At 37.5% G+C, this 27,018-nt stretch overlaps 1 protein-coding gene across 1 annotated transcript; it reads right to left on the bottom strand.

The window, feature by feature from the left end:
- Positions 1 to 27,014, bottom strand: LOC139714123 (uridine-cytidine kinase-like 1). Its single transcript, XM_071625846.1, has 18 exons — positions 26,702 to 27,014; positions 24,557 to 24,774; positions 22,674 to 22,780; positions 21,635 to 21,760; positions 20,929 to 20,973; positions 19,923 to 19,994; positions 18,722 to 18,911; positions 18,179 to 18,240; positions 16,257 to 16,273; positions 15,383 to 15,481; positions 13,598 to 13,691; positions 12,860 to 12,919; positions 11,250 to 11,270; positions 5,498 to 5,620; positions 4,213 to 4,320; positions 2,993 to 3,050; positions 2,262 to 2,360; positions 1 to 1,057 (listed from the first exon to the last, which is right to left on the bottom strand). Exons 1-18 carry the CDS (start codon positions 26,755 to 26,757, stop codon positions 1,020 to 1,022), a joined length of 1,593 nt encoding a protein of 530 aa, XP_071481947.1. The 5' UTR covers positions 26,758 to 27,014; the 3' UTR covers positions 1 to 1,019.
- Between the last annotated feature and the right edge of the window lie 4 nt (positions 27,015 to 27,018).

Here is a 27,018-nt window from a genome sequence, read left to right as displayed (position 1 = left end):
TTCATAGCATCTACAGAGTTTGGAATATAATTTCTGTATGTACAATCAATGCCCTTGACATTTTAAGGCAGTAACATGCATCTCTTGTTCATTGAGAAACAAAACTCATGTTGGATGACACGAGCATAATACAGATCTGCCATGGTCGACATGAACTTCATATCAAACACTTTCAGGACATGATTCATTTGAACAGACAGAAGAAACAAGAACTTACTCCTTTTTTTCTTTTTACAAATTCAAAATAGATACACACAAACAAGCATAAACAAAGAGTAAAAACTTCAACCACAATGAGGTTCTGATAGGTGGGAGTGTATGTAGCACGATGTAAAGTAAACTTGCACACAGTCAGAAGGACTGAGAAATATAAAACAGCCTAGAGTTAAATCTTTATATTCCTCTCTTAAAACTGAATGACAGATTTAGTTCCACATCATACTGTAAAAGTGGACATTTTCGCAGGGTGCAAATTTTCGTGCATTTTGCGTATCCAGAAACTAATGTGAAAATAAAAGCACATGAATACTTCTGCTTGCCATATGTTCCAGTAATTAATGGCTAAATTCCGCGAAATAAAAAAAAATGCGAAATTCACCTCATCCGACTGAGCACAAATAATTACTTATGCAAAAATATCCACTTTTACAGTAAACCCTGCAAAGGAAATGATCATCCTTTCACTAAGAATGCATTGAGAATATCACCATTCAGTCTAACACTCAAGTCATTTAAGTATGGACTGCATGAGAAAAGAACAGAAAAACAGAAGCAAATCTCACTGGACTTCTAATGGTCAGGTCATATTATTTCCCTTCCACACACATACACAAAAAAACAGCTGTCCAATGTTAACATGTTACAAACGATTGGCCAAGAAAAACGCGAAAGGTAGACATTGGCAACATACTGTATGTATGTAAATATTTCAAGTTAGTTCACAAGATAACCAGCTGAAAATACAGGTTGTTAAAAAAAGAAAGAAAGAAAAAAATGGTTCAAGCCTCCAACATTCCATGTCATAATCCAGTTCCAAAGTACCGGTCCCCAAAATTACCTGCGAGAGAGAAAAACACAAACAAAGGAAAGAGACATACATGTGTAAAGGTGAGGGGAGGTGTCAGTAATGCTCTCTACAAGAGGCAAGCACCACAATCATCACTAGCAACATCATTTTATTCCATTTATTAACTCTTTATGTGCCACGTTTGCAAGCCTGACTCAGCTGATGGCGCACCAAGTTCGCATGTTTTGCTCAAACGCACAAACCCGCCCAAAGCGATTGATAAATCGCCACATGCGACAGTGCAGTGAAAGCGTCACTCGCAATTCCATTCCTGTCACATGTTGCTTGTATCATGAGGCGATTGAATATCAAGTGGTGTTCCCCACTGGATTTTTTTAAGTAAATTCTGGTTTCTGTCACTGTTTTGAGTGCAAAAGTCACGCCAGGACAATAATATGTAGCTAATGATCATTTGAAAGAAAAATAGTCATAGATTTGCCTCAAAATTTACATCATAGGAAAGTTTGGAATTTTCTCCACTACTTTGCTCATGCATGTCCAGCATAACAAGAATCTACACAAAGTTACACGAATTTGAAAAAAAAGAGAGAAGAAGAATGGTTTCCAAAAGGATGCCTGCATAGCAGTCTCAGAATAATGTGGCAAACAGGGGGTCTACACCATGGCGCATAAAGAGTTAAAGTACCACAGTTTACCACACTGTATACCAAGGTACTATTCCTACAGTGGTTGCTAGTGTTTGACAATGATTGCATTCGTGTATTAAAAAAAAAAAAAAAGCCCTTCTTCCAGACATTGCAAAACATAGAATAAATCACATGAATCGTGATTTCAATACCTTCCCTATCCAAGACATTTTTTTTTTTTTTTTTGGTATCACTATGATGCACATTATTTAACTGGGAATCACAGCTGATTGAATAATCTTCATCACGGATAGTCAGCTACGTATCATATAATTTCTATACTCTAAAGGAATGAGATCAAGTATGACTGCTCAGATATCACATTTTGAGAAGTAAGGAGGTGTTGAAATTCCTCCACTTTCAATGTTCTTGTACTTAAGTTATTTTCTCATATCTTACACAGGCATAGGCATGCATGAAACGTTAACATTCCAAATGCAATGATCTATGAAAATCTTTGAAGGGATCACACAAAAAATTGCTCTTTAGATTGAATCTTAATTGTGTTGGCCAGACCAAGGGAGGGTGATAGAGGGCACCCCACTCACCGATGCCGGGCAAGATATGGAAGTTCTCATTGACCTCCTTGTCAACAGCCGTCGTGACGATCTTCACCCGAGGGAAAGCGTACGCCACTGTCTGCACACCTGTTAGAAGGGAGCGATGGGTGAAAGGCGTATCATGTGGTCATTATGATGGTGTACAGATACAGACTGCTTTTGAAAAAAAAAAATTGTGTTTATCACTGCCCAAATTAAAAACAGTCCCTACCTGTTTTATATATCAAATGGAACAGACTGAGATATTAATTTGTTGATCATAATCGCACCATCCAAATCACACTGCCATGCAATTACAGAACATGAACATACATACATATACCACCAGGAAGAACCAAAAAAGCGATATCTATCTATCTACATGTATCTATCTATCTATCATCTATCTATCTATCTATCTATCTATCTATCTATCTATCTATCTATCTATCTATCTATCAATCTATTGATCTATCTACAATGTATATCTGTCTAAATACACAGAAAAGCAGTTAGGAAAGTTAATCCATGGACAAATAGATACTCGGAGACCTCAGGCACATTGCAGTGGAATGGCTTTGATAAAAAAACACTTCTTTTCACAGTTGCATTTTGTCAACACTGCTTGGTAACTACAAACTCTGTAAGTAAATCAAAGCCAGCCAAATAGTTTGATCCTCCAGGGATATTCACACTAAAAATAACACTACATTCAAATCAGTCAAAGTAAATAGACTAACCTGACTCAGCCACGAGGAGCGAGAGAAATAGAATATTTTCCTGAGGAACTTCATGGTCCTAGAAAGCAAGGTAGGGAGAAAAAAACAAACAAACAAACAAACAAAACAAAAACAAATGTCATCATACACAATATTTTCATATTCTATGCATAAAAATATTCTGGCTCTCTTTTCCTACAAGTCGTCTTTCAACTTTGAAAGCACATGCACCTGAATAGATGAGATGCAAGAATCATGTTTTGTACTGTTCAGTTTCGTTAAAGGTACTGTTTACCATTCATTCAGAAAATATTTGGATTATCACATTTGATGCATATGTGTAGGTCAGTTGTATCACAAAGCATCCTACAGTGTACTGAAAAAAAATTTGAAATAAACTCTAAAATATAGAAAGATATCACTATTTTTCTAAATAAACCACAGCTGCAGAAGGTTTATTCTAGAAATAATCTTATCATAACTACACTGATCACATTTAGTATATTTTAACAATATTTAACAATTATTATACTGATTAACACTTGAAGAGTTTGTTTGCACAAACCGATAAGTCCATATTTGCCAAATGGAGATATTTGCGATTAAAGGTGAAGAAAAATTAAGAGAATAATAAGAAAATGTTTTCTTCTTTTGACCATAACTTCAAAAATATACTTTTATATGTAGTGACCAATATATCATTTAAAAGGTATTATTTTGTACTTTATGGCAGAGACCGTACTTCAAAATCTTCAAAAATGGACTTATCGGTTTTTGCAAACAAACCCTTCACTTTTACATCGGTTGTTTCTATCCCTAACTCACATCTAAGTAATATTTTGAAGCTCTAAAGCTCGGTCTTTGTTTCATCTGCAAATGGTAAATAATACCTTTAAAGTGCAGGTAGAATAGTCAGTGATAATAAAATGCCAAAATTGTGCCCAGATATTGGGTTTGACCTGTCTGCTAATATCATAACTCACAGAAATATCTCCAAGTTTCAGAAAGTGACCTGCAGGATCAGGGAGGCATGGCAGCTTCGACATACATGTATGCACCACAAATCTTAATTTGCAGTTCAATATTATCAGATATTAATGAAAATATCAATGTGCTGTTCAAACTAAAAGATACAATGTGTACATAGCAACTCAAGAGATGAAAAAAGATAATCCTTACGGTTTGATTTTGCATATGAACTTGTCAACTAATAACTGTCGATGATAATTGACAATATTTACCAGAAGCACTCTAATCGCCATCATGGCTGCAGCACCCGTTGCCACGGTAGCATCCATCAGGATGACGTAATCCTTCTTGATGTCTTTCGGCAGACGAAGGTAGTGGAGCTGGACACAAAATAAAAGAGAAACCAGACGTACAAACAAATAAAACTTCTACAGAGAGTGCAAAAGGAAGCTGGTGTCATAGTTGCTTTATATATTGATTTCAAATTATATCATGACAAGTAACATCATAAAGCAACTATGCCACAGTCACACTGGCAAAACCTCAATAAAAATGATAGACAGTTCTTATATAGCGCAGAACACATAGTAAATAATTTCCCTATGCGCTTAAAAATGGAAAGATTACACAGAAATATGTATACATTACAATTCCAATTACAAAGCAGTTTAACTTCTCAAACTTTGACCAGTCTGAATGCAAACTTCCTGAAAACTACTTCCAAAAATTCTTGCGAAACCTTCCATTTAAACTAGGGAATTTTCCTAAATTTCTACAAATCTTTTTGAGCGTTATGCAGTCTAAATGCACGCAGTTGAAAGTTTTGTGAAGTTTGTCACATTACCACTTCCTGTTTGCGGTGCCTCCAAAGCTATCACACAATGTGCTCTTTCTTCTTTGTTGCACATGCACACCAGTGAACCAAACTTTGAGAACTTATCATGAACTGAAAATTCGAGAAGTTTGGCTACCATGTGGGAACGGATGAGCGAACTTCACAAAGTGTTCACAAAGTTTTGCCAGTATGACCACTGCTGTGAAGCGAAACAGAAACTTGATCTATAGGTATATTCCTTCAAAAGGTCGAATACTCCAACCTTCTCAGGAGTACATCACAAGATGTCATTGACATTGTACATGAACATGTCACCGATGGAACTCACAGGGTAAAAAAACAAACAAACAAAAAAACAAAACAAAACAACAAAAACATTATTACACACACAACTATTATTATTATAGATGAGGTTCCGTGATGTCAATTGACACATTGCCAGAGGGCAAAATCAAATCATGTGTGTATCAAGCTCATAGTTTTAGCACACGGTACATGTACATTGTACCACATACCAGCCTGCCTGCCTGGCTGGCCTAATAAAATCGCATGTGATGATGGAATGTGGGATGTAACACTCATGCCCTTGCCCACTGTATGTATGGGGCCCCCCACAAGCATGGCTTGATGACGTCATTGGTACCTCGTCTATCACTATTACAATAACTATGTCCCCTACATCATAAACATAATGTGTACCATCTCCCCGAGACCAAGCTCACCTCTGGTTCTCCAGTCACTGTGTTGGTCTGAATGAGGATCTTCCCCAGTCTGATGTCTTTGCACACCTCGCACAATGCGGGCTCCATGACCTCCCCCGCTCGCAGAATGGACACGCCGCAAATCTGAATGTGGAGACACACGTACTGGATAAATCTCTGGGCTGTTCTACAGTGATTAACGGGTCAGTTTGCCTGTTGTACCTCTGCATACTCAGGGCCCCAGCAGTTACTTGTATAATGATGTTACTCATAGGGCAACTAAAGCTTGCTGATATACATGTAAGCAAGATTTTCCCAACTGATTTGCCAATTTCAGAAGCAAGATGCAAATATTTTTGTTTTCTCATTCCAAAAAGATTATAAGTCGAACTCTTGAAAGCTCATATGATACATTTAATATAAGAAAGAAAACTTTTTTTCTTGCTCAGGTTAGATGAAAACAATATGCCAACTAAACGTAAATTGTATGCTGAAATGCAGTAAAGCAAGGATGTGAAGGTATGACTGGGGTGTTCCAGCAATGGTTGGGCTATAGTATACCAAGACTATATTCACACATGATGGAATTCACACAGGTACTTTCCCCAATTCATATTTATGATCATACATGTATGACATTAATTTGTTAGTGGGCAATCACCGTAGATTTACAATGTGCTTGAATGTCCATGGTAGTTCCATTATTCATGAATTACATGTGCATGATAAAATAATTGCATTCTGCGTAAATAAATAAAAAATAAAAGGAAAGAAATAGAGAGATACATAGACTAGCACTGGATATCGGGAAATTTTGGGTATGAAGAATATGGCATGGTCAGAATCCAATAAAATATGACTTTGCAACAACTGCAGCAGAAGATCTGGTCAATTAAGTTTTCAATATCCAAGTTGGCAAAACGAAAGAAACAGAAACAAACATTCTTGTACAAATGTACATTGTACCCTCGTCTGTTGATGCGGCCACTTTCATAAATTTGCACACACATGAACTGCAACAAAACTGGCACTAATAATCATAGTGTGACATGTGCAGGACAAAACGGAACAGCATTTTGTCTTGTAGAACTAAGATTTAGCCTTCCATGGTATTCTATTACTGTATCAACAACTACACTGGTCTTTGCTTCTTAGAGAGAGAAAAAAAAAGGTACATTGTATGTACCTATCAGGCACAATACTATTCAAATGATGTACAGGTCTCAGCATGTCAGTAGGAACTGTGTGCATATGATAACTATGGATTTGCTTAACCAAGGCACAGATGAGTGGGCACTACTCCTACTGAAGCAAGAAAAGATGTGTGTCAGCTATTCTACAGAAAGGAGGACAAATTTCTGCCCGAACTCCATTGTTTATGACAATTTCATTTCCGATATTTACCAATGTTTGGCAGATTTACTGGATGCATTTACAGGCTTGCCATAGATGCAACTGCATATTGGTAATACTAGATGCATGGATAGTCATCTCTCACTGTTAAAGTGCCCAATACCATATTTACAGTCTATCTGATGTCAGTGATAGTAATGAATTCTACAATCATATATCAAATGTGCAGCCCATAAAAACTGATGCATGGCTCTCGGACCACCAAGACTCCAGAATTTCCATGACCCGTTCTATAAAGCCAGATAAGTGATAGAGCTGTACACTTGACCATTTGTCACTCTGTCGTAGCACGACACAACTAGTATCCTTCATTCTTTGCAAAGGACACATTCCACTGGAAATAAAACAGGAGACCCAGAGGGGATTTAGCACTCACTCAAGCATTGCAAACTTTACCATCTCAGATTTTTCAGAGTATTACCTATTGGCCACAAGGGACCATCCCTGGATCTGCCACAAACAAACCTGAAAGAACACTCACTACATGTATTCACTCAAAGCAGAAGAATATCTTTTAAAGATTCTGTAATGTGTGGGCTATAGGGTCCACAAATATACATCACTCTATCACCCTTGCAGTCATACAATTTGCCTAATTTGGTGCCCATACAAGACCTTGAGGGGTACATCCATGGATCTGCCACGAACAATCTTGAAACTACAAGTCACCAGCTCTTTATGCTCATAGCTCTGACTTACTTTAGCCCTATCACTTCTGATTCTAGAGAAGGCGATTTGTAGAGATTCCTCTGGGGCCGCCTGGTTTAACTGTACCGCAGCATCAGTATTCACAGCCAGCAGACCAATCGATTCAGCGTTTGCCTACAGAGCCAGTAGTGCCGTATATAAAGAGAGTCTGGCCTTATAAGTTTTAAAGCCTGTGATTGGTCAAAATACATACATGTAGGTCCCGTGATCTTCGTGGAGACATGTCGTTACCAAGCCAGGCAAGTCTACTGCCCTCTACAGTTCAGATGCCTATACACAATAACACTGTGTTCGTGCAATCGTACTGATTTCTATTACCTCTAATACAATGTTAAAGAATAAACACATCTCATTAGATTCTCACACATTATGTGCATGGCATGGTATCTATGAATGAAAAACAAGACAAAAACACAGCAAATGAACTACTCCTTGAAAGAAAATACAGGACAAAAACAGTTTCACATGTTTTCACAGCAACTCTTTGGTCATAAGATGGTCTCTGCATGCAATAATAATGACTAAAGAAAAAAAAATAATTTGAATGTAATGCAGTATACTGAGGGAAAATCTGTAGTACATTCTTCAACAGCTTTAAAAAACAGAAGGAATTTTGACCATAAGAACAATTGGACAACTGTTACCTGTAGATATTTCACAATTGTGACCCTGCACCTCAAAACAAACAAAAAGTTGCCAGACATGAATTTTTAGTTAAGACCATATTCTGAAAGAGCAGACTTTAAGCTTTAAAATGATGTACAACTCAAATCAAATGGACTCTCCTAACATATCTGAATATTGGAAAGAAAGCACAAACTCAGGAAAAGTGTGAACTGAGAAAAGAGGCTCTGAAGTACAGTGTCTATTCAAGCGCTTAATCTTTACCAAACCATGCTGGCTGTGCGATGAATGGGACAAAAAACAGGAAGTAAACCACCAGAGTAACAAAAATGAAGGGATTATCAGATTAAACTGAAATTAAGCATGCCTCATTAACACATTCTGTCCATAATTAATGCCAACTTTCAAAGCAGTAGCACTATTCTTTGAAAAGATATTAGAGTTGAAAGTGAAGAAAGTGGACAAGTTTTTTCAGAAATGAAAAAGGGATTCTAAAGACACACCTAACCACACTATTCTACCAAAAATGTTCGAGATAAACTGCTAAAAAAAACACACTTTCCTGCCCGTTTTATACCAAATTTTAGCATAATGTAAAAGAAGACCTGCTCTCTCAGAAAATATGAAAAAGTCAAGTTCGGCTAGGTTGACCCATTTCACTTATTTTCAGCCCTCACGCAAAATCAGTGTGTGCGACTGAATGTTCGTTTTGAGGTGCACGGTCACAATTAATAAAAAATTGCCACTTTTTGAATGGATGACAGTCATATATACATGTACTTCAAAACACAGTGCTGATATAACTTTGCAGGCATTAATGTTGTTGTTTTGTTTTTTCTAAGTGGCAGAAAAAGAAATTGTAATCAATTTTGTCTACATCCTTTTGCAGTTAATTTTGGAGCTTCTGCTGTACATTCTTCATTTCAATTAATTTCTTAATTTTGTAGGAGGATTTAACCCTATATTAATGGATATCAATTTGACCCTGCTTGAGGAAAGAATACAAGCATATATTCTGTAAGCATAACATTTTGTGAATTAGAAATTGCTCGAGGAAAAAATTGTGAGTGGTGCAAGAGGCGATACAGGACTCAGTGATGGAATGAAAAATAGTTACTATGCTTTTTCAAGAAATGAATTTTGTGATTTCCTGACCCACATTTAAGATATATTGCATTTGTCTGGTAGGAGGCAACATGATTCTACTGCACCGTTGATATCACAAAGATGAAATCATGACAATATTAATGCCATTTACATTTACACAATTGTAAGTTATAATCAGGTTTTGCATGATAATATACAAAATGCATGTCACTATTAAATAGCGCACCAAATTATGGCTCAGTGCATGTACATATATGTGCTCAAGTAATTGCAACTCCATCACCAACCAAGAATACATTTACTGGTACTTTTGAGATATGTGTGTATGTATGTGGATGCTAGGAGGGTGGAGCACATGTTTTGATTTGACTTGTGTATACCTGCACAAATGTTGATATGTATGTGTACATCAGCATTCATTTATATTTAAATGGTATATACATTATGCAGAGTATATATGTGTTAATATTTTCTTCAGCTCTGGTTGATAAGTTGATGACTAGGTGAGGACTAAACCATGCTCTGATTACTATGAGATTGTGTAATATGCTGAGTGTAATACGCACACATGGAACATCCTGAAAATCACAGCGAAAATAAGGAAAGTATATCTGAGAAGAATACCAGGCAAACGTTCATACAATCTCATTGAAAACAACAAGATAATCTCTCTGAAAAGAATATGAAACTTTTTTTTTTCTTTTTCTGTGACTATTGTTTATATGGATAGTGACAAAATGCACTTGATATGGGATGGGCTGGTCTAATACACCTTGTGATATGCCATTTCCACCGAGGCCATCATGACCTGTGCAGGAATATCATTGAAAAGCAACCTACATGAGTATTAAGTCCAGGGCTGCCGACACTCACACATGAAAAACCCCAACAAATTACTAAAACAGTGAGGTTTTAAAGTGTAAATTTGGAAAGACACTTGTGCGTTACGTGCATCTCAAAAGATAAAAATAATTGCAAATCAGAGAGATTTAAATTTCTCTGGATATGAAGAGAGAGTTAAAGGAACTATGCAATGCAAATGCATTTTGACTTTGGTTGATTCATGATACCCTCAACATCACTTACGTGGCCAAATGAATATCTACATGCGTAAATACATAGGGATGTGCCATAATTCTATAATAATTTTTCTACTTTTCTCGAGATTACTTGGATACGCAAAAAAACCCCGAAAAAACACAAACTTTCCAAACCAAGAATCTGCCTGTGACATCATTTGTATGGAAATTATGGTCAGTGGTAAATGCTGTCAATATCAACCACCATATAAAAGAAAATGCATGATAGAAAACAAAAAGAATAAATGATTAACTTTTTAAAGGCTGCATCTAAAACAGATTCTGAAAGTCTTGTAATGACTAATGAATTAACTGATGTGCTACATTATCTAATATTCTGTCACACCTTTGCCACTGCATTCCATCATAGGGAGATACCGCCATATTTGAGGCTCAGTGCATGAATACATAGGCAATACAGAATAAGAATACAAAGTACTGCAAAGATCAATAGCCAATTTGCTGTGTGCAAAAAGATCAACTACGACAAAAATCAACGCCACTGCAACCAATCGGATCGGATACTAGCATCAAGTGGAAACACTTCTCACTTTGTGAAAGATCAAAATGGATTAGAAATCACATCTCAATCCCATGAAGTGCTCAACAAACATTACACCATGCCAAGAAAAACACACCATAAAACCTGGGGGAAAAAAAAAGAATTAAGCCAACCATGCACTCAAATGCAATCATGGAACTTGTTAGCTCTTCTACTTCAATAGCATGGAGTCGTGTGGCAAACGGCAGAGCAGTTTGGAACGAAATGAGTCAGATGAGTTTGGGAGTGAAAGTTATATGTGACACGCCAATCGCCGTGCCTCACGTATCGTTCGACTAACCTTATTTTTGCCATTAGGCGACTGGAAATGGAGGAGAGAAGAAAGCATCACTTTTTGTAGAAGCTGCAAATTTTCAAACAATCTTTTCAACAAGACCACATTCATTATTCAGCAAACCACTGGCATATTTCTAACAAAAAAGTTTGTTATAAAAATGCATCATATTCTATTCCCTGCATTTGCCAAGTCACAACTGATTCACATGAAATTGATATACATGTTTACCACCTAAATGTACCACTGCAAAGAGCTCACACACATGGAATTGCACCCTTCTTCTTTTTATCATAAAAAAACAAAACAACAACAACAACAAGTAATCTTGTTCTTATTGATCGGCTAATATGAAAGTCCGTTGCAGAAAGCCTTAAATTATCTTCCCAAACCTAACCATGTTCCTTTTCTCACCAGTGTGGTGATACAAAGAGGCCTGTTTCATATGGATTTTGTTTAATAATTATTGCAAGATGCTGAGAAACGACTGAGAAGCAACAATGTGTAGATGTTCAAAACCAATTTGTTGTGTCCTGGCTGCTGTACGTAGCAACTGTGATTTTTGCAAAATTGAATCAATAAAACCTCTATGAGAAACGGAGTCTCAGCTTTCTTATAGAGACAGCCTAATCTCCCCTAAAAAGCCAGCAACAACAGATCTGGGCCATTGCTTAATCCTGTGAACTCAGTTGGGGCTAATGGAAGGGGGTGGAGGGGTGTGACTTAACTCAAGCAATCGTAATGGGGTGTAATGGGGTAGAGTACAGGCTCTTTGAGAATGTTTGAAAGGTTCCACATTCTTTACATTTACAACTATGGTGTACTTTGGAATTGAATTTACATCTTGGAATAGCCAGTGAAGACATAAAAGCAGTGAGTTTCAAGTTCCCAGTATTTAAAGACACGCAGATGTGTTTATTTCCTTATAACTATTTTTGTTGTTGTTTATCTAATCCAAACTTATGCAAAATGCAAATGATTAACACTAGTTATATACTAGTCCTTTTTATCTTATCGACATGTGGTAAAATACTTCAAAAGGTCACTGAACTCTGCTTCACATGTCAATCACTGCAGATTTCTTTGAAAGGAGATGTCCTTGTGCAAGGATTAAGCAGTCCTCCCTTGAACCCCTACATAATCACCTCAGCATTTGAGGGGACAATGGGATTTTTATGCCTGGGTGGGCCGCTCAACCTTGCATGACAGTTGAGCTTTTGGAAGGATTAATCGGTACCCATAAAATCCGTAGCCTGGTCAGCTGCCTCTTGTGCATGGGCAAGGCAAGCTTTAATGGACATCACAGAGACCAATTCATCTTTAATGCTATAACAACATGTGCCTTTGTACCTGACAAGAGAGAGGCTGTAAAACTGTTCCTATCACCACAGCATGTGGGGGAGGGGGAATGTGAAAACATAAAAATGGTGCAAAAAGCAAACATGAATATTGTACGACTAGACATCTCATGTTCATCATTGGGAATGTGTGGACTGCAATGCTTATACTGTCTCTGTATTAGTGTATCACTTTCTTCTTGATTTTGGTTTGACCAGACTGCGGATCTACCTTCTCCTCTTATCTCCTCCTGACCTTAAGGTCACCTCATCACTCACCCTGCCCTTGAAGCGCTTTCCCTTGTAGATCGTGTTCTGTGGAGTCTCCACTTCACAGTCCTAGAGATGAGGGAGAGGAACACAACAAAAGGGGATAAGAAATACATCTAATGCTTTTTCACCTATTTAAAGCATTTTGTATACTCTTCTCCATCACTCTATTACTCAACTATCAACTTTTCAGATGTAATTGAAGTGTCTCTGATATAGAGGAAGTGTACATATTCATAATGATCTGAAGAAAAAGAGAGTCACAGAATAACTGGTAGTAGTTGATCAAATTTTCAAGGCTTTTGGAAGTGTACATGGTTTTGATTTTTTGGAGAAAAATAAAGTCAGACTACACGATAATGGTTACTCGAATAATTTTCAGGGCAGTTAAACAACTTCTGATGCGACCAAAACTTTACATGTGCAGTACAGAACTTTACTCGCTGGTTCAGAAACCATAGTAGAGCAGTTCAACAGCAGAAGAGTGAAGAATGTACACTGAGCTCCTACCACACTTGACTATCAAAGCTATCATGTAACCACTAAGATTTAATCACACAATGTTACAACATCACTAGTACTAACTAGAGGGTGTCAAATGATTTATGCTATTTTAATACAACCATTACATTCTTACTGGCGTGTATGAGGTTACATTCATATCATATCAAACATGACCCTATGCATTTCATTTGGTCCAAACCCATACTGAGGTGGCAAGACATTTTTATTCTTCCTGTGAAATACCTCAAAGGGTAAGAGTGACAGGGCGTGTTCGATGAGAATCCTGGTCAGTCTCTGAGAGTAGAAGATGAACTCGTCGCGGCCCGTCTCTTGATTCCTGCGGGAAAGCATGCCACAAAATCAATGATTGCCAATCAGAATATTTCATCACTTGCACAATACGTCGCTACAACATACAAACTAAACTAATTGTGACCCGCTACAACAAAATGATCCTAAAGTCGGGCGAGGTCGATTATTTGAAAATTGCATGATATAATTCCCTAATCTTTCTTCTTTAAATTGATATATAACACATTTTATTAAAATAATCGGCTGTGGAGATATCGATGTTTAAAAGAGAGCATGTCGAGACGTCTGGAAAATCACTGTTTCGAGAAAAGCGCCCTAAAAGTCTTCCTTTCGACGCAATTGCGATCAAGGGACACGCAAGTCAGTTTTCACCTCTGGACAATAGAAGGTAAGCCCTAGCAACCCCCGAAGAGTTCATTCAAGCACATCAGCGTCGCCGGTCTCCTCACCAACCAATCAGTGACCAGGATGTGAAAAGTGGCTGAGCATAGCGCACCCTGCCCACAAGCACCAGTCGACTGGGCAGTGTGCGAGCTTCATGCTTCGGTTAGCAGCAAGCAGCAAACTGACCAATGAGATCACTCTGGTCGTTGTTAGGGGCGGAACCTATCTGCGGCGCTCAATCCAAATTTTCGAACCAGTTTCTGCTTCGTTGAAACGCCAAAAAACATGGCTCAGAAAAACGCTATTTTTTAATCTTTCCTTTGATCATTTCGCTTCAAAATTTTGACAGATGATAGAAGACATGTTAGACTCCAATAATATATCAAAATCAAAAAATCGTAAGTTTTGACCAATTTTAATGCTCTGACTTCAAACTCGATTTTCACGGCTTCGACCGTGCGCGACTTTAGGACCTTTTTGTTGTAGCGGGTCACAATTGTGGATCTATGCCTACATGCAATCAATATGGCTCATATACAATACAAGGTGTATATGAACACAGGAGTGCTTTAATTCAAGTTTTCTGAAGCATGACATGATTGACAGGGGGTTAGAATAAATTATTTGAAAAATTTCATGTACACATGAAGAGCAAGAATAAAGTCAGGGCTGTTTAGAGACATAAAAATTGAAGGAAGAAGTGCCAAGCATCTTAAACTGACAGGCGTCTGGCAATGACTTCTTTGTAGGCTGTAGCATTCCTTCAGTTTTATTTTCCTCAATGCATAGAGGCAGCTTCAAATATAATGTCCTCATGATTTTTTGGTGAAAACTGATGTAAAATTATCATGAATTTAACCCATTGAGGAAGGGCTGATTTTGCTACAACACACCTTTCTCATAAACACCTGCCCGAGTATACTCGGGACTCGTCCTAAATGGGTGAAGAATGCACACGTTGTATTTTATCGCTGAACACTGAGAAGGGACAGGATATATTTAACCCTTTGAAGATGAGTCCTGAGTACACTCGGGCAGGTGTCTATGGGAAATGCATATTGTAGCAAAATCAATCTGTCCTCAATGGGTTAATGAAACTGTTTCAATCATCAGCTAAATGTGTGGTGAGCCCCTAAAAGTCCATAATCTTGAGGTCGAGACAAAAACAAAACAAAACAAAACAAAACAAAACAAAACAAAAGCAATCCATACATTACCACCAGCATATATATAACCAGTCATTACTTAATGAGCACCTAAGGCCCTTAAACCTGGACAATCAAGCAGCAGGGGTGGAATCACATAACACACTGAGTATACTACAGTCATTACCTGATGAATGTGTGGAGCCCCTGAACCTGCACAGTGTTGCTGACTTGATGCAGGGTACTGGGCAATGGTTGGTTGATGTGGGCATGAGGAAGCTCAGACCTGGAACATAAATCATTTCAGTCAAAATCAATTACCAGTACAAAGGAAAAGCAAAGCTAGATAAGAAGTGCGCTAGCGGTAACTCTTCCATCTGTTTAATAAAAACCCACATTTCAACAGACTTGAAATTTCATTCATGGTTTTGCATTTTCTAATAAAGTGAGTGTCCTCATGAATGGGAATGCAATACAACCATTGAAAGAATATGTCAGAATAATGTTTATTCAAAAAAAGGAATTGCCACATGGAACTAACCGTCATGCTGAGTTGACAATTCTATTGATGTTACGCAGTAACTTAAATGACATGAGGGCATAATTTTACAGACGCACATTCTTTTATAAAACAAAAACAAGTAAAAAGAAAGAATATAACTGCAAACTGAAAAGTTGAATTAAGATAGAGAATATAATCATATGGCAAACATTGTGATATTTAGATATGAAAGGAGAAATAAAGAATTATGACTGATTGAAAAAGTGAGTTGTGAGCATGAATTTAAAATTCTCTACACTTTTCTACACAAAGAAATGGAGCAATGACAGAAAATGGCCTATCACCATGACAGGTACTTGTACAACACAGTACATGACAGGGACACCACACCTTTTATCCACTACAGATGTAAGACAAGGCATTATACACAGCCATTAAATTTCTTAACCTCCAATACCAATAGACAAAAGAATAAATGAATGAATCCAGGGAAAGAATGTGAGGAAACACTCCTGCATGCTGTGGGGAACTTCTGACACCGTGAAGTTCCCAAACTCACCTGAATTTGAAACCTCTCTGCAAAGTTTGAGAAAGAGAGAGAATTAAAACAGCTCAATTAGTCTAAATTTACCATTCAAAAGACCCTGCCATACCCCGTTTACTATTAAAAAGCATTTCATCCTGCTCTGTGATGTGAACGGTAGGTCACAGCCACTACAAAACCAAAAGAAGGGCACACACTGAACAGAGTTTTGTTCTGAAGCGCAGAATTGGTAAACATTATTTTGCCTTTACATTCTCCTACAAGTGTCTGGCAATTTAAGATGTGAAGATACATTGTACCTATACCATGTTGCACATAAACTGTGAATCAGCAAAAGACTTGTTGACTAAAACTTAACAGGCAAGTCTTCTTTCAAAAGAAACTAACAATTCTTACTACATCTTATCAATTCCCTTGACACAGGACATGTGCCTACCGAATGTTTCAAATGAATAAAACCTGGCTTCTACTGTAAATTCTGCTACCACAATACATGTAACACATCTTGGCCTCACATTGCTCTGACAGTGATACATTAAAGTGGAAATTTTCACAGTGTTGAATTTTCTGTGCATTTCATGCAACCAGAAACCAATGCAAAAAAAAAAAAAAGAAAAAAGAAAGAAGAAAACTAGATATATCGCTACGGCTACTGATATGCCTCCGCCATAATGCATGGTTCTCCTAATAGGTCTATAGTACAATGTCTTGACAATGTGTGATGACAGTTTCACACAATTGGCAAAATATTAAAATGACAGGTTTGACACAAATGTGCTGAATGTTCACTTTTTCTAGAACTAGGTTCAATTGGATGAATGATTAAAATGTCAGAGTGCAGGTATTTGGGGAACTGATGATTTTTACTTGACTTCTGACCCTTTTATAAGTCTATGCATTGAGTAATTTTCAAGGTATTGAGAAAAAGCATAATTTCAGTATCAAATGGGAAAATAGCATTATCTAAACCCGGCCTTTGACCTTTGATCTCACAGTTCCAAAGAGAATCACTGTTAGGTTGAACATGCATAAATATGTAAGTTTCATGACGATACCTTGAGTTACTTTCGAGATATGGAGGAAAAAGTGCAATTTAGCACTTTCACTTGACCTTTTACCTTTTGACCTTTGACCTTTTGGCAAGAAACTTCCCCAAAAATATATATTGGGTAATACATGCCATACATCAAGTTTGAAAAAAAAAAACCCCTTCAGGCATATTGCATTTTAAGGAAAGTAGTGATATTTTGAGGAGTTGACCTTGACCTTTGACCCCCTGACCTTTGACCCATGACCCCAACTTCCCTAGATAATCACTGCCCATCGGTACAAGCATATATACTAAGTTCCATGAAGATACCTTGAACCATTTGCGAGATATGGAGAAAAACATGAAATTTCAATTTTTTTTCACAAAATAACCTGTGACCTTTGACCTTTGACCCTGTGACCTTAAAATCCACACAAAGTATCATCCCCCAAGGATATACCCTCATACCAAGTTTGATGTAAAACCACCACACGGTTCTTGAGATATCGACAAAAACAAAACGGGACGGACGGACGTACGGACGGACGTACAGACGTACAGACGTACGGACGTACGGACGTACGGACGTACGGACGGACGGACGGACGGACGGACGACCCGAAAACATAATGCCTCCGGCCACTTCGTTGCGGAGGCATAAAAACACAGCATGTGAATATCTTTGCTTCCCATATGTTCCAGTAGTTCATATCTTGATTCCGCTGAATTAAAAACACATAAAACTCATCTCACCCAGCCGAGCATAAAAAATAACTCACACAAAAATATCCACTTTTACAGTACAAGTACATGCACATAACTTTGAAATGTGGATTGTAATTTTTCCTTGAATTTTGTTAAATATCATGTTTCTACAATTGTTTAATATTCTGAAAACAATACTCACTAATTTCAGCTGATCGTGGACATGCTGGACTATCAATGTCATGGCAACGTCATTTTCAGCTCCTGAAAGTGGAAGAAAAATCATATCATCCATGTATCTTTACAGCCAAGGTAAGATGACTATCCTTGAACTGTTTACTCCTTTTTCTCCATCTGTCTGTCTGTCTGTCTCTCTGTCTCTCTTTCTCTCTCTTTGTGTCTCTCTGTCTCTCCTATTTTTCTTTCTTTTGGGGGAGGTGGGGTATAAAGAAAAAATAACTTTATCAACAAGAGTAAATTTTCTTAGAAGATTTATTGATGTGGATATTTTGAAGACTAGTGCTTTCCTATGTGAGACAAGCTGCTACAGATGGAGGTTCAATGTTTTGTGTTTTAGAAAAAAAATTGATAATCCTAAAAAAAAAATGCAATAGAAGTGGTAACAACAATAAAAATCAAATCAGATCTGCTGTTGACGGATACCACAGCATGTGTCATGTGCCGTGTTGGATTTATATGTAATTATGCATCTTCACTGTGAACATGCAGCAAAACGCTGCCTTACCTCTCGGCACTACGATATCGGCATGCTGTATCGAAGGTTCGATGAACTGCTCAAAGGCTGGCTTGACAAACTTGTTGTACTGCTTGAGAACTCCTTCAAGGTCGCGACCCCTCTCCGTGATGTCTCTACGTAGCCTCCTGGCGAGCCTGATGTCGGAGTCGGTGTCGACAAAAATCTTCATGTCCAGGACCTGCATCGTGAGAAGCAGAAATTTGGGTGTGATTTTGAGTCATGGCAACTTGTAGCAGCAATGTGTGCTCATCACTTACAGCTGATTGCTTGGAAGGTTGTTCAGTATGCGACATGCCATTGTGGTATATAAAACATTAATGAGCCTGGGACTATTAAGATTAGATTGCTCTCATAGTTTTCACATTCATTCTTTGCATCTTTTCAACACATTGGAGCAGAGATAGCCAATCTATTTCCTCAATTGAGTTATAGATGAACAAGATGTATTATGATTATAAAATAATCCCCAATTGAAATTTTCTGTAACAATCATAGTAAAATATGTTTGAAAGACAATTTCTTTGGTATGTCCTATTCTTTGAATGTATTTGACATTAATTTGCAACTCTTGTATGTAGCACTGGTGGAGAGCATATTTTTTAGTCTTAATTGTGGACAATACAATGTCAAATTCAAATTAATTCGATTTAATTCAATCTATCTGCAGGTTGGCCTGCCTTATGACAACAGCTTCCCTTTCTGATAATCTGCAGTCACTAATAAAGGGGGGGGGGGGGTGTGGACATCACAATGTCAAGTCGTAACAAATACACCTGATCCAGGTTGGCATTGGTTCTGGAAAAGAAATAATGCTAGCTCCATGCTTTTCATTTTCTTCCCTTTTTTTATAAAAAGAGTTTGTTACACAATGTGTCGCAGATATTGCTACATAACTCACTGGAGAGGAGATTGTGTTTCCCATTGGACAAATACGAAAATTGTACAATGATATGAGTATCATCCGATGCATTTTTATTTCTTTTATAACAAAGTACAATGGTGACTTCAAGAATAAATCAATTACTTCAGCAAAGTGTGTTTTGCAATCTTAACCCATTGAGGACGGGCTGATTTTGCTACAGCATGCATTTGCCATAGGCACTTGCCCGAGTATACTCGGAACTCGTCCTCATCGGGTTAACACGGGTCAAAAACTCTCTCTTGAGTCCAAAAAGCGTGAAACACCTACATCAATGAGTTCTTTCTTGCAGAATGCCATGATCCCTTCAAAGATGACCACGTTAGCACCGTACATAGTTTTCTGCAACAGAAGAGACAAAGAATGTGTCAATGAGATGTGTTGAATGGCTATAATTCAGGCCAATCTGATGAACATGACTTTGATATGGCCTAAACCAATTCTATTCATTTAATACACTGACTGCATCATAAACACGCAAGATAAGACATGACGATACACATAACATTTCTCCATCATTTCTCGTCAACAGGGAGGATATACAGATGGTGTATTGTAAATTAACAGACTCATAGTAAACATTATTGAATAATTATTGTCATCATCGCTATCACACATTGTATGCAAGTCCCGTTATAATAAAGTCCTTGGGACCGGCACTTTTCTTTCCTCACTGGCATATAAAAATTTTGTTATAGCTGAACAAAGAAAGTGTATGAAGATACTGCAGGATACTGTGTAGATATAGTAAAGTGTACAAATGATCAAAGAAAACAGGATTATCATTTTCTTTGCTCAATTTTTAACTAATAAATTATACACATTTCTGGTTACTTTCCCTTCATTTGCATTTACAATATAAAGATGGTAACTTTAACCTTAACTTTTACTTCCTGGTATCTGAAATTTCATCACAAACATCAGCTATATAACAAGATGGTACTGTAGTGGTTATGACAATAATGCTAGAGAATATGTCAGAGAAGGTGTGACACTGAATACTGTAAAACAAGGGATGTCTGCATGCATTTTGATTTCACATATTTCAATTGGAGCCAAGATTCATGAAATTAAAATGCACCCAAAAGTTCTTGTCCACACCATATACATCCAATGCCAGAGGCAATTCACAAAAATTTTGTTGCATAAAAAAGGTCTTCGGCTCAACTTAATGAAAATTTCATGCCGCAAACATTTCTCGCTTCACAGAATGAAGCTGCTTGTTTGTTTAAACATTATGTCTACTGAAATATTGATGCAAAATTTTCACACCCACCTTCTCCTTCTCTCTGCTGTGTGTTGTGAAGTTGTAGACTGGCACCTGTAAATGGGATGTACCAGTCAGACAGTGTCAGGACTGCTTTAAAGTAAACACTCACACATCACCACCAATGTTGGGAGGTTATCTCATCGATCAATTTAGCTTTGTGTGACGGCCCCAGCGACAAGTTTTAGTCTTAGTCTATTTCACACGAAAAACAAACAAACATGAATTTAAGACAGTGTTGTGATAAACTTTTTTTCTTCATATTTTACATGGATTTTATGTACTTCATTATTGGTACAATGGCTCTACTGAAATACAGTTTATTTGTTTGTTTGTTTGTTATTGTTTTTTAGATCTGAGCAAATACATGATTACGAAAACATACATGTATTTGCAGATTTCAAGTTGAATTGCACTTTAATACAATATCAATGACAAAGCACTGTATTCATTAATAGAAATAATAATTTCAGTATTTTTCACTCTCTATTTCAAATCAGGATATCACACACACACACACACATACACAAAGAAAAATCTTCAAACAAACCTTTCATGCAGTTGTTTTCAGTCCAAGTCGTCAAGAGAGTTAACATAGCCCTTCATCTACAACATCCCTGACAATGTATGTTAAAAATATGCATTTATACTTGATCTGCATTTATATCATGCTTCAGTCAGTGAAATGTCCGTCACAATGGACTGAGATACACACCTCCACATGTTTCCCTTCCTTGAGCTTCTTCAGGGTCTCCACAAGGAGGTCAAAGTCGAAGGCGTCGGGGTGGTCGAAGTTGTACTCATTCCTCGCTGCCTGCTCGCTCTGTTCCTTTGTCAAAACCTGAAAAACAAACAAAAATGAGATGAAATGTCCAACAGTTTCTTAGGTTAGGTCGTAGCAGTAGGATTTGTTTCAATTTCAACAGTGACCAAACATATGACAAGGAAACAGCACAACAAAATTCAAATGCAATCTTTTTGAGAACAAAGAGGAATTTAGTCTAATGAACTTTTCAAATAAAGCAGCTTCATAAAATTATATCAAAGAAAAAAAAAGAACAAGGAAAAGCTAATACAAAGAATTGACTTATTCTATTACCTTGATTATAAAATGATGATTGTCATTCCACTATCAACATCATTAGCAGGAGAATCATTGCTATCATTATTAGGTATGTAGTATGTACATTGTACACTGTAGTAGTAAGGATCAATTTTAATAAGACTAGTAGTGATAGTAGTTGCTGCAGTCGTAGTAGTAGTAGTAGTAGTAGTAGTAGTAGTAGTAGTAGTAGTAGTAGTAGTAGTAGTAGTAGTGGTAGTAGTAGTGGTGGTGGTGGTGGTAGTAGTAGCAGTAGTAGTAGTAGTAGTAGCAGTAGTAGTAGTAGTAGTAGTAGTAGGAACATCAGTATCATTATCTACTTTCAGCATCATTATAATAAATGCTCATCATCACCCTAAGAACAGCAGCCAATGTTCCATAACTTATTTGCCATTCCATCACCGGGTACGTACTACTTAAGGTTAAAATAAACATCATGTGTGTAGATACAATATCTGAGCCAATTTCTATAGAAATTTACTGAGTGTTGTGACAGGCTTGAATCTTTGCACTGAACTGCACAGCTGATTGTGAGTCTTTAATCACTGCATCCACCAAAATGACAGTGATTTGCGTGTAATGCTGGTATAATAGCGCCTAGTGCCAAGAATCAAAGCACACATTATTGCCGCAGACACAAGAGCTCACTCACCTTGTAGAAAGAGTCCATGGAGAGGAGACTGACCCAGGGAACATCCAGGGCCTTGATGATTTCATTGGCCACAGTCGTCTTTCCCGAGGCACTGCCGCCACACAGTCCTAGATGAGGGAGGGGAGGTGAGGGGTGGGGGCAGAATTTGAAAACTATTATAACTTTTTCTTCTTTTTGGAAATATGGATCAATAGATATAAATACATGTATTTGGAGGTACAACTAGGTAACTTTGTTTTATGTGGAACAAAACATGATTGATACTTCTTCGCAGTAGACTGATTTAAAGTATGTCTTGCAGTTTACAAGGACTCTGTGTCAATAGTCGGCTGTTGTTTTTGTTTTTTCAGTATCTGCCTTCAAAGACTGGTATTGGAGTTTCTCTGTTTGTCAAAGGAGATGCCTCTGCATTAACCCTATTAAGCCCAAGCTATTTTGACCCCTCGCAGGCCCAAGGGGGGGCACATTGTGCCCCCCTATATAACTTTTTTAGTATTTGATGTATCATCGTCATATTTGGCACGTGGGTAGAGTAACTCATACTCTACATGACCGTACATTTGATTTTTCACAAGGTCACCCATGGAGGGCGCTATTTACAAAAATATAAAGAAATACACAGGAAATATGCTGAAAACATGATTTTTCGGTATAATTTCTTTATCCCCATTATATATGTCTTATTATAGACCAATCATTGTCATATTTGCCACAAATGATAAGCAAGTGGAATTTTATTATTTATGTTTGAAATTTCTCAAGGTCACCACATGGGGGCGCTATTCATATCAACATAGTGATACATTATGAGACCTGAGATGAAATGTTTGGGATGGGCACATGTATAGTTATGACATGTCATATTTGCATAATAGTGGAATTTTGAGATTGCAAATTGATAATATGATAAACTAATGATATTAGAGGCATAACTTGGGTGAAGAAATCAAAATAACTCAAAATATAGGGGCAATCTGTAGAAAATATTATTGTTTTCAATTATCTCTATTATATCTATTGTTTTATGCCTTTGTCACATAAAAACAAAGGAAATAATAAGAAAAACTTTCCAGGACCATAATTACTTCAAATGTTGCTTCTTCAACAAATTTCAGCCAAGAAACACCCATTTCATACACTGTAATGCTGTTAAATGAAATGGGAACAGAAAAAAGATGCAAAATCTCACTGACATGGTTGTCAGTTTATGGTTGCCATGGCAACCAGCAACATCAAATATAGCTTAATTATATATCAAAATGTTCGCAATAAGATTTTAGGAAAAGACACCAAATTTGGTTGAAATCGGATTAAGGACGAAGGAGTGGCAAACGAAAATCTGGTAGGGGGGCACAATGTGCCCCCCCCCCCCCTTGGGCTTTATAGGGTTAAATGAAAGTTTTTGTTTTCTGCAGTAGCTATGGAATCTGAATTAAGAAATACAGAGACAAGCACAGCAAAGCATGGCTTGGTGGGGCAAGAACTTTGTCGAGATGCAGCTGTATTTCAAACCCCTTGAAGTCACTCTTATAAGCAAAGCTTTTGTTAGAAGTGTACCTTGTTTTGTATTCTTATCATTCTTATGGGTACTTCAAGCCATGTCCAAAACTTGGCATGATTGTTCTGACGAGCTGCCATGGTTTAAACCTACGTGTGAATTGGTTGAAGGAGAAAAACCTCTCCCCTATCGCTCACAGGCAATGATAAATCCCTGTTTTGATAAGAGAAGCCTTCACAGTGAGAAATGGAGAACAACAGATGATCCGAAAACATGGAAAATGAGGCTGCAGATGGCAACTAAAATTTTACTGAGGTCAGGACTTCAGTCACCCCAAAGAGCAACAGGTCAACCTGGAGTGGTGCTCTCTACGAAACAGACTGACCTATGACAAATGCATCATGAAGCTGCCCAAGGGAGTTGTACCATGGCGGTCTGCCAGCAGTGTAGATCGTCCGGTTGGATGTGCGCAGGACGGTGTCGCCTGATCCACCAGTCGAGATGGTCCTTTTCCTGATGGGCTTCGTGGGCGAACTGGCCATTGATGAGGGCGGAGTGATCGACGAGCCCAGGCTGCTGTCAAATGCATCATCACTGCTGTTACTGCAAACATAATGTCACAAAATAAAGTATCAAAACAAAAAGAAAAAAGTAGTGCATCGTTGTGAAAAGAGTGTATTTTTAGAGATCAATGGAAGCTAACATGTAACAAACAAGCATTTCCACTTCAAAATGAGAACCACCACAGACAAATACCATGAAATTGTACATCACTCTTTTCAAATAATGATATGGACTCCAATTTTTTTTTAAAGCAGGTAATGAAAATTTTGAATATTCAGCGTTCTATTAAAACCAGAAGCTGACGACATCCACAAAGGCAAGTTGGTCAGTAGGCTAGAATTACAAAATATGAAAAGATATTCTTATAAAGCTCTCATTCTACCTAAAAAGATACTCATGGCACTGTGGAAACAGAATTACAACAGAGTATCACAGAAGATATACAGTAACATAAGAACAATTTAAAACAAATAAACAATATAGTATATGCATATTTATGCATACATTGTATAAAAACCAATTGTCCATTGTTTACACGGAAGTACATGGACTTTGAACAGTAAATTCTAGTCTAGACAATATTTTCTATATAAAGAAGTCAGACATACAAATGTACACTGTATAATGCATTTTCTTTTTTTACTAAAATACAGTGTAGTTAGTTTATTTGTACTAGCATTTAATATTGGAACTTACGATGAAACAAGAAGGTACAAGATGTAATATAAATACAATAAGTTCATAAATCATACAAGTAGTACAACATATAATTTGAAATAATGTGATGGTATGAAAACATATTTATGCAAAGACAATGTAATTTGTGGGGAAACAGCGAGATAGGGAAAAGCCCTTGAGAGCTGCTGACCTACATATGTACATGTACAAGTGTATGTGCTATTAACGGTTACTTGCATACCTTTTGGCTTTAAAATGTTGAGGACGGTTTGATTTTGCCACAACACGCATTTCCCATAGATGCTTGCCCGAGTATAGATCTACTCACTATAACAGATCGTCCTCATTATAACAGAATAGTCTATGAAATGTCAGCTGATTCTGGAATCTCCTTACAGAGAAGAGCAGTGAATGTCAAAAAACCAAAATAATAATAAGCCTAAAAAAAAAAAACTCCTCCGGACAGGTTTTTCTAACTTGTTAACTTGTTAGGGCTAACGTAACGTTATATCAGCTACACTGTAGATCAGAATTCTAACGTTAGAGTCTAACCTTTGATCTAGTGTAATGTAAAACAGTGAGTAGCGGATCCAGAGGAGAGCAGAAGGCAGCCAGCGGCGCACCAGGCATGCGCCCCCTCTGTTCTGCTAATTTTTCTTTTCTTTTTTTAATACGAAAGAAATAAAAATAAAAAATGCGGGCACGTGTGTGCTCCCCTTTAACTTTGTTTTAAAAAAAAAAAGCTAGGCACCTCCCCTTTGGCAACTTTGCAGAATTCCTGGATCAGCCCGTTTAAAGTTAGAATCTAGATCGTAGATGACAAATGAAAATTGTGGGATCGAGAATCCTGCATAAAGGCAAGCAAGAATTGGATCTCTGCTAGCAATGGCTAGTGCTAGTTAAAAATGTTTAGACATTGTCACTGGACACTGTCTGGATTGATTTTTTGAATGCCATGGGTCATGGCCTGGCATGGCATTGTGAATGAATGTGATTGTGAATGGCATTTGTCATGATTTGAATTCAACATGATGACACCAACGTTATGCCCAACTTGTTACATTTTGTATAGAATTACAATTGTATATCTCAAAGCTAATTTCAAACATGTAAAAAGGGTATGATCTTATCATCCGTTTAGGTGATCCAGCTATTAATAAACACTAACTTGTAACGTTAGCTTCCATACGTTTTTGTATTTACGCCAAACTCAACATATGGGACCGTTCACTGGCAAATATTTAAGCCGTGAATGGTGGAGACACACACGTGTTCTCCAAAACATTACCTCTCGTCGGAAGCTCCCGATGGTCTCCTCAATGTCATGTCGATTGTATCCGCCATTTCGTAATAAAAACTTCCTAAACACTCATCAAAATTAACCAAATTTTACATTCTCATTCATGGCCGCTGGTCGGCATACAGGAGAAACAGCAGCATCGGTCCCCGGAGCGAGAGCGAAATAGTTCCGTAAATCTAACCTTTGACAACTCGCGAGGATCGGTTAGTAATCTTTCATTAACATAATCCATGTTTACAAACCGCTGGTTGGCTGGCTGGTAAACGCGTAAACGGACGGGTTACAAACCTTACGGACCCGCACAA

The sequence above is a fragment of the Diadema antillarum genome, unplaced genomic scaffold (genome assembly GCF_040938485.1).
Source record: "Diadema antillarum isolate AM-2024a unplaced genomic scaffold, OU_Dant_1.0 seq00002168_RagTag, whole genome shotgun sequence".
Classification (NCBI taxonomy): domain Eukaryota; kingdom Metazoa; phylum Echinodermata; class Echinoidea; order Diadematoida; family Diadematidae; genus Diadema; species Diadema antillarum.
The sequence above is the reverse complement of the archived record's forward strand: the minus strand, read 5'-3'. Positions and strand labels throughout refer to the sequence as shown.